This window comes from Caenorhabditis briggsae, assembly GCF_000004555.2.
Source record: "Caenorhabditis briggsae complete genome, chrII, whole genome shotgun sequence".
In the NCBI taxonomy this organism is placed as follows: domain Eukaryota; kingdom Metazoa; phylum Nematoda; class Chromadorea; order Rhabditida; family Rhabditidae; genus Caenorhabditis; species Caenorhabditis briggsae.
The window spans coordinates 15,008,629-15,018,082 of record NC_013486.2 but is presented as its reverse complement, the minus strand read 5'-3'; the positions used below and the strand labels follow the sequence as shown (position 1 = coordinate 15,018,082).

At 37.4% G+C, this 9,454-nt stretch overlaps 2 protein-coding genes across 2 annotated transcripts; one reads left to right on the top strand and one right to left on the bottom strand.

Annotated features, from left to right (window-relative positions):
• Nucleotides 1–3,695: 3,695 nt before the first annotated feature.
• CBG21492 lies at nt 3,696–4,221 on the bottom strand (the record flags this gene model as incomplete). The annotated part of the gene is made up of 2 exons (XM_002648989.1): nt 3,696–3,779; nt 4,027–4,221. Coding segments are annotated over 2 exons (279 nt in total), but the record flags the coding sequence as incomplete, so codon positions are not given.
• Nucleotides 4,222–5,845: 1,624 nt separating this feature from the next.
• Nucleotides 5,846–9,338, top strand: Cbr-pqn-75 (the record flags this gene model as incomplete). Its single annotated transcript, XM_045243087.1, has 6 exons — nt 5,846–5,899; nt 6,530–6,628; nt 6,837–6,893; nt 7,020–7,118; nt 7,501–7,635; nt 8,202–9,338. The coding sequence occupies 6 exons, from the start codon at nt 5,846–5,848 to the stop codon at nt 9,336–9,338; spliced, it is 1,581 nt and encodes a 526-aa protein (XP_045097318.1).
• Between the last annotated feature and the right edge of the window lie 116 nt (nt 9,339–9,454).

The window sequence follows — 9,454 nt, the reverse complement described above, 5'->3', positions numbered from 1 at the left end:
TAGCTAGATAAAAAGTGTAAACTACAAAATTGCTCAGCATCAAATATCACACATTTTTCATTTTTCAAAATTTGTCTAGCTCAATTTAAAACCAAGTTATGCGCCTTCAAAGTTTGGGTGACACTCCGAATCCTAGCGCCGCTCTTGTGTCTCTTTAAAGGCGCAAATATCAAAATATCGCAAATGCCAAACTGTAAAATTGCTCAGCATTAAATTTTCTACACTTTCCATGTTTTAAATTTTGTCTAGCTCAATTTTGAACCATGTTATGCGCCTTTAAAGTTTAATTGACACCTTGCCGCTTTTGTTACCTAGATTACCTAGATTTAAAGGGGCATACTGGTTGAAAATTGTGCGAAAATGATTGAAAATAAAAGAAAAATCGTAGAAAATCATTCTTAGAGAAGACGCTTTATGAGTTTTCGAACGTATATTTTTGTGTAAAAATGTATAGAAAGAGAGATAGAGGGAGAGAGAGAGAGAGAGAGAGAGAGAGAGAGAGAGAGAGAGAGAGAGAGAGAGAGAGAGAGAGAGGGAGAGACAACAGCTGTTCCGGGGGGGAGGCAGGGGTGGTCCTCGCAAAAATAGATCAAAAAGGAGATTTTTGGACTTTTAGATTTTTTTTTTTGGAATTTTCAGAATATTCGAAATTTTAGGAATTTTCGTGATTTTGAATTTTACCGGAATTTTAGGAATTTTGAAGAATTATAAAAAGCTTTCGGTTATTTGGAATCATCAATATTTTCGAATTTTAAAATTATTAGATTTGTAGATTTACGAGATTTCGTCATTTTTGGAGTTTTAGAATTTTCGGAATACTCAGAATCAACAATATTTTCAAATTCCTAATTTGTTCTGGAAGTTCTACATTTCCTTCTATTTCGAGCTATCTCCAATATAGAGTTTGCACCACACTTTGAGCCCATATATCTCGTTTCCTATAAAAGATATCAAAATTTTGTCAACTACAAAAATAGTGATGGTAATGTGATAAAGATTTTATCAGTTGACAACTTTTTGATATCTTTCATAGGAACCGAGTTAATCAAACTCAAACGTTGTGCCTCAAGGTAGCATTTTTTTGATTACACAGCTTTGGCAATGTGTATCTTGTTTCAAAATGAAAAATTCTACAAAATTATATAAAATTCGGTCAGCGGACGAACGACGGACGGAAGGATATATGGTTGGGTAGCTTACATTTTGGCATATAACTTTCTTCAAAATCAATATTTTCGAATAATTCAAAATGGATAATGTAGATCAGTAGGAGTTCTAAATGATATATAATACTCATATCCTTTAAATTGATAAACTGAGCTACACAGTTGGCGAACAGACGAACAGCTTTACCACCAAAACAACGCTCCAAAATGCGAAATCTTCACACTTTTACTTTTTCCTCACTTCAGAATTAAAAACAAAAGAGGAAATCCAGTTACCACCTCCCCCCCAGCTACGCAGTAGGATAAAATGGTCGAAATCTTATAAGAAAATAGTGAAAGTGTTTAGAAAAACTGTACATCTTGTGAAAGATGTCCGTCCGTGTGTTTCTCACCCATCTTGTCCCGATAGATGTAATATTTGCTCTTTTCTCTCTCTGTCGAAAAAGACAATGTCCGATAGTAAACACAGGTACTTCAGATCAATATAAGAATAACACGGGAAATTTTGGAAAATTGGTCAAAAAAGCAAAAAAAAGACAAAAACTCGGCCACCATGAAAATTTGCGTTTTTTCTTGGTTTCTAGGGTAGATTTCGATAAGCGGTTCAGTTTTTCTAGTTTTATAACCTAAAATTGCGATTGTAGGGTCGAAAAATGCGAATTTGGTTTTCTAGGCCACCTGCAGTTTTTGAAAAATTGAATTTTCTGAGATACTGGGTCACTTCTAAATAGAATAGATATCAAAATCGGATTCCTCATAAAAAACTACCCTAGAAACCTATTTTCCAAGCCAAAATACGTAAATGGCCTAAATTTTTCTGTGATGGCCTAGAAAAATCCAAAAACTCGGCCACCATGAAAATTTGCGTTTTTTCTTGGTTTCTAGGGTAGAATTTTATGGGAAACTTGAATTATTGATTTTTTGACTCTGGAAATGACAAATTTCAGACTATTTCAGCAATTTTTCTGAAAAAAATTTTTTTTGTCAGAAATTGTTTTTTTTTGAATTTTTTGAAAAACTTTTAAAATCCCTCCATTTCGAAACATTTCAATTTTGGTCAATTTTTCTGTTAGAAAAGTTCTAGAACATATTTTTTGGTCAATAAAAAATGTTTCCCATTCAACAATTTTTTTTGTCATTTTTTCATATTTTTATTGTGTCTGATCAACAACATTTAACATATTATCGACGGGTCTTTATCAAACATCTGGAACATTTTTTCAAAAAAAAAATATTTTTTCGAAAATTCAAAAAAAAGTACAGTAATCCCAAGAAAAATGCTTCCACAGATCAAATTAAAACGTCTTCCGGATAGCGACAATGTGTCGAAATTGTAGACATACATGGCTCCAGCATCCAAATGTACCTAAAATCCGAAAAATCTGAAATTCCAGCAAAAAATTTGAAAAAAAAGTTTTTTTTTTGCCATTTTCAAACCCCAATTTGTATATTTCCAACCTAGTTTTGCGATTTGAAACTATTAAATTTGAATTTCCCACCAAAATCTACCCCAGAAACCAAGAAAAAACACAATTTTTCTTGGTGGCCGAGTTTTTGGATTTTCTAGGCCACCAAGGGAAAAGTTAGGCCATTTGCGAATTTTGGCTTGGAAGAAAAAGTTTCTAGGTTATTTTTTAAGAGGAATTTGAATTTGATGTTCATTCAATCGTAAAAGTGTCCAAAACTGCAGAAAATTCAATTATCTAAAGATTGAAGATGGCCTAGAAAACCAAATTTGCACTTTCGGCCTTAATTTTGTAATTTCAGGTATTTAAACTAGAAAAATTGAATTCCCCATCAGAATCTACCCTAGAAACCAAGGAAAACCGGAAATTTTCATGGTGACCGAGTTTTTGGACTTTCTAGGCCACCAGATGCAAAAGTTAGGCCATATGCGAATTCGGCTTGGAAAAAAGGTTTCTAGGGTAATTTTCTGTGAGGAATTTGAATTTGAAATTCATTCAATCGTAAAAGTGTCTAAAACTGCAGAAAATTCAATTTTCTAAAAATTGAAGATGGCCTAGAAAACCAAATTTGCACTTTCGGCCCTAATTTCGCAATTTCAGGTAATTAAATTAGAAAATTTAAATTTCCCATAAAATTCTACCCCAGAAACCAAAAAAAAAAACGCAAATTTTCATAGTGGCCGAGTTTTTGGATTTTCTAGGCCACCAAGGGAAAATTTAGGCCATTTGCAAATTTTGGCTTGGAAAAAAAAGTTTCTAGGGTGATTTTTTGTGAGGAATCCGATTTTGATTTTGATTTAATTTAAAAACGCGTTAATTCTTCAGAAAAATCCGTTTTGCAAAACTTTCAAGGTGGCCTAGATTTGTATTTTTCGGCCAAAAAACTGTTTTCAAGATTTTCGAAAAATCAAATTATATTTCTGTTTGTCCAGATGTCCAGACTCATTTTGTTCTTTGTTCTGGGGAGGACAAATTTAGCAAAAAAACTTGTCCAAAAATTTTTTGCAATTTTTTCCGGGTCAAATTTGCCCAGCTGAGTATACTGTAGCTAGTCAATTTGCACTCACCACTCGTGTTCTCCTTGATATTTACCATAGGTATAATACTTGATACATTTCCGATTGCTAGATGGAATTTTGTTGAGAACCTGCAAAAAAAGTGGCTGAAAGTTTTCTGAAAATTCTGAAAATTTGAAAAAAAAATTGAACGAAAAATCGGCTAAACTTGGCTTGAAATGGCTGAAAGTTGATCGAAAAAAAACCGCTAAACATACATCCGGACATACGGACAAACAGAAAATATTTTTTCACTTTTTCAGCAGTTTTTAGCTCATGTTCTATGGATTTTTCCCGAATTTTTGATTTTTGGGGACATCTGGACACACAGACACTCACATGGACTTCATATTCCTTTGGACATCTTATTGGACACGCCAATCTTAATTTTCCACCACTTTTCCCATCCATGGGCTCCCTTTTACAATTGATTTTTAAATTTAAATCCTGAATTTTGGAATCTGGAGCTGTTAGGGAGCATTGGTCGGTTTTGGATCCAAATTGACACGTCAAAGTGCGGTTTTCTGGCAAAAAGAGCTGTTTGGGACAAAAATAAACATTAATATCAAATTTCTCATAGAAAATTACCCTAGAAACTTTTTCTTCCAAGCCAAAATTCGCAAATGGCCTAATTTTTCCAATGGTGGCCGAGAAAATCCAAAAACTCGGCCACCATGAAAATTTCCGCTTTTTCTGAGTTTCCAGGGTAAAATTTGTTGAAGAACTCATTTTTTTTAATTTGAATACGTAAAATTGCAAAATTAGAGCGGAAAATTCGAATTTGGTTTTCTAGGCCACAATCAATTTTTCGAAAAAATGAATTTTCTGGAGGTTTGAATTATTTCCCGATCATGTGAATGTTAAAATCGATTTCCTCATAAAAAACCACCATAAAAACCATATTTCCTAGCCAAAATACGCATAGGGCCTAACTTTTCCAATGGTGGCCGAGAAAATCCAAAAACTCGGCCATCAAGGAAATTCTGGTTTTTTCTTGGTTTCTGTGGTAGATTTTCATGAGGAATTCGTTTTTTTTAGTTTTAAGACTATGAAAATCCCAAATTTCAGGCTTTTCTTGCAATTTTCTGGAAAAAAATATGTTTTTTCAATTTTTTCAACTTTTTTCGAATTTTTTGAAAAATAAGGTACGACCTTGAAGCTAAGCTATTTTGCTTACCGTATCGAAATGCAGATTCAACAAAAAATGGTAAAATCAGAAAAATAAATAAAGAGAACATTATCTTATTATCACAAATGGATTATGATAATGCAGTGATAATTCTTATCATTATTCTTATCACAAATCCAGTTTTCCTATCAGAACAGAAATAGGAAAGCCTATGATGCTGTTCAGAAAAAAACCAGATTTTCAAAACGCGCTCTATGGAAAAAATTGAAATTTTTGATTTTTCAGGTTATTTTCAGCATATTTTCAGACAAATTTTTAAAACATATCGATTTTCAGCGTTTTTAATTAGTAGATACGTGCTCGGCGCGTCAAGAGCTTCAAAATGAGTATACTCATGACCTATTTTGAGCAAATTTCATTTTCGGGGGTACTGTAGACCAGTTTAAAGGCGCATGAGGTGTCGAAAAAATGAAAATCGAGAAAACTAGGTCATGAGTATACTCATTTGAAAGCTGGCAACACACTGAGTAAGAATTTGAATGTTAGAAGTGCCTAGCTCAACTTCTGAGCTAGCTACATGAGCTTTGAACCTGGAAAGCTCAGCTTTGCTGATCCTTATGACTCATTTTTCCTATTTGAAAACAATTTTAGCATCATTTTTAAAATTTATTTTGATTTTCGAAGAAATAAGACATCAAAATTTGATCGTTCTCTGTGAAAAAATAATATTTTTCAAAAGACCCGAAACAAATTTTTTGAGCAAATAAATAAAAAATTTTCAGCCAAAAAAAAAAGTTTTTTTCAATTTTTTCAAATTTTTTGAGGCAGATCTCTAACATCCTGATCCTGATTAGCCAGCTAAATCAATAAACCACTTCCCTTCCTTGATAGTTTCATGAGTCATACGTAGACAGCCGCCTCCCCCAAAAAATGGGGGCGGAGCCTAAAACTCAAAATTCAGCATCAAAAATTCAGGGTATATAAACCCTAATAGAAGTTTTCCCAATTTGTATCATTTTCCGGAATAATATGACTAAACTCATATTTGTTCTACTCGCCGCGACGGCCCTCGCCCAACAACAGGTATGGCCTTTTCCTTTCTCTTTTTTTAAATTCTCAATAGAGCGCACTTGCATTTTCATCCAAATTGTTTGCTTAAGATATTTCTTATCATTTAGTGATAGTACCCTGAAAATTTGAAGCGTCTAGGTCCATTTTAAAGCAAGTTATGGGGGAAAGTTCGGTAGAGCGCATTTGCATTTTTTGCTTGAATTTTAGTTTTTAACGCTTAAAAAGTGTGTTATATTTATATTAGATTACATTTCAATGTTTGAAGACGCTAGCTCAGTTTTGAAGAAAGTTATGACGAAAGTTCGGTGGAGCGCAATTACCTCAAAATTTTCAAACTACTCCAATCAAGCTGAAAATTTGTGCGAATACTCATGTAAGCTGTTTCAGCATTTTTTCCAAGTTTCAAGACTCTAGTGCAATCTTAAAGCGAGTTATGACAAAGTTCGGTAGAGCGCAATTACCTCAAAATTTTCAAACTGCTCCAATTGAGCCGAAATTTGGTGGGCTTACTTATTTGAACTATTCCTGCCTATTTTCCCGATTTCAAATTTCTATCTTAGTTTTAAAGCAAGTTATGATAAAAGTTCGGTGGAGCGCAATTTCTTCAAAAAATTTTATATTTCCAACTTTTTTGATTTTCAGGGCTTCGGCGGCCAACAAGGTCAACAACAAGGAGGTTTCAACGGAAACAACAATGGAGGGTTTGGAGGCGTCTCCGGAGCCCCAGGATTCGGTGGCCAGGTAGGGATTTTTGAAAAAATTTTGAAATTTTGAATTTTGAGATCTGGCAGGAATTTGAAATGTTTGATAAAAAATTGAATTTTTAGCTATTTTTTGATAGTTTCTAGGGTAGAAAATTGCGGGGTATTCGAATTTGGGCGTTAAAAAATTGTCAAAGAGCTCTGAAAACCTTCAATTTCGAAATTTTTCTGAAATTTTGATTTTTCAGACCGGATCGCCACCACCATTCGGATTTTCTGGAGCCCCGGGGGGATTCGGAGGACAAGTGGGTGTTGTTTATTTGTTTGAAAATTTCAAGATTTGCAATAGGGCATGTTTGCTCAGCTTTGAGATAGAGAGTGCATCGGAACAAATATAGAAAGTTCTGGATCAAAAAATTGGAAATTTCCAGAACGGAGGATCCCCACCACCAAACTTTGGAGGTAACGGACAAGGAGGATTTGGTGGAAACCAAGGAGGAAACCAAAATGGAGGTTTCGGAGGACAACAGGTGAGAAACTTCGCTCCACTGAACTTTTAGAATAACTTGCTTAGAAGTTGCTCTAGAGGCTTGAATTTTTCAGAAAAGACCGCAATAGCTTAAATAAAAAAGCTTACCAATTTTCAGCAAATTCCCTCACTTTCAAGCGTTTTAGGCAAATGCGCTCTACCGAACTTTTAGCATAACTTGCTTGGAAATCGAGCTAAATCCTTGAAATTTCGAAAATAGTCTAGAATAACTTAGATTAGTGTGCTCACCAATTTGCAGAGAAGACACTGCACTTTGAAGCATCATAGGCAAATGCGCTCCACCGAACTTTTGCTCGCGTGAACAACATTTTAAGCAAAAATATAATTTAAAAACGCGAGCGCGCTCTATTGGAAACTTTCAGAATGGCGGATTCTCTGGAGCTCCACAACAGGGAGGTAACCAAGGTGGATTCGGAGGTAATCAGCCAGGAGGAAATCAAGGAGGATTCGGTGGAAATCAAGGAGGAAACCAAAACGGAGGATTCGGAGGTCAACAGGTAACATTTCGAGAAATTCGGAGAAAATGCGCTCCACCGAACTTTTTGTATAACTTGCTTGGAAGTTGATTTAGAGGCTTGAAGTTTGGAAAACAGACTAGCATAGTTTGAAAAAAGGTGAAATCCAATTTTCAGCCCAATCGGACCACTTTTAAAATTTCGATGAGAATGCGCTCTATCGAACGTTCACTATAACTTCTTTCATTTTGAAGGTATCATTGCAAAAATTTGAAAGTAAGCTTGGAATGCCATAGAAAACATACGTACCAAATTTGAGCCCGATTGGAGCATTTTGGAATTTTTGATGTAAATCCGCTCCACCGAACTATTGTCATAACTTGCTTGGGGGTTGCGCTAGAAGCTCGAAATCTTGTGATAAGACGAGAATATGTTGAATTAGTATGCTCACCAATTTTCAGCTCAATCGGATCATTTTGAAAAATTCCATGCAAATGCGCTCTAACGAACTATTGGCATAACTTGCTTTAAGATAGACCTAGAGGGCTAAAAATTGGAGGATAGGCTCAGCAAAAAGTGTTCTACTACCGTAGATAAAAAATTTCCAGAACGGCGGATTCTCTGGAGCTCCACAACAAGGAGGTAACCAGGGTGGATTCGAAGGTAACCAGCAAGATAGTAACCAAGGAGGATTTGGTGGAAACCAAGGAGGAAACCAAAACGGAGGATTCGGAGGACAACAAGTCACAGGAGCCCCAGGAAACGGCCAACAAGGAGGCCATTTCCTTGGAAAGAGTCAGGTTGAGAATGCGCCCCCAACCGGGAGACCAGAACGTCCACCAAGATCATCCTCAGAGGAAGAAGAAGGACGTCGTCACGGAGGACCACCACATGGAAACCATAAAGGACCAAGAGGGACCGGATCACCTCCAACCGGAAGTCCACCAACCGGAAGACCAGAAGGACCAGGAGGAAGAGGACCAAGAACTGGAAGTCCTCCAACTGGATCACCACCAACTGGACGACCAATGAGAGAGAAGAGACAGGCTCCAGGAGCTCCACCAACCGGATCACCACCCCCAAGACCATCGGGAGCCCCAGGATCCCCACCACCACCACCACCATCAGGAGCTCCACCAACCGGATCTCCACCTCCACCACCACCACAAAGCGGAGGATCACCACCACCAGGAGCCCCACCAAGCGGATCGCCACCACCAAGACCATCAGGAGCCCCACCAGCAGGAGGAAGCCCACCAACCGGATCCCCACCACCACCATCACCACAAGGAGGAGCTGGACCACGTGGAAAGAGACAAGTTTCAGGTGTCCAACCTCCACCACCACCGCCAGGAGGTAGTCCACCAACTGGAGCCCCACCAACTGATCCCCACCACCTCCACCAAGCGGTGCTCCACCAAAGAACGGATCCCCACCACCACCACCACAGAATGGAGGATCCCCACCACCAAGACCTTCAGGAGCCCCACCAACCGGATCCCCACCTTCACCACCACCATCTGGAGCTCCTGTCCGTGGCAAGAGACAAGCTGGAAGCCCACCACCACCACCACCATGACCAGCTGGATCCCCACCAACTGGACCACCACCAACCGGATCCCCACCACCAAGACCTTTTGGAGCCCCAGGATCCCCACCAACCGGAACCCCACCCCCACCAAAGGGATTCTTCGCCAAACTTTTTGATTTCTAAATTTTCTTACTGTATCATTTTTGTAGTTTGAAATAAACGTCTTTTTTGTCAACCCGGATTTTTTGGAAAGTGCGCTCTATTGAGAATGGGAGTTTGGAAGCTTGTAACTCGCTTCAAAATGGTTCAAATTTGAAGAAATTAATATGA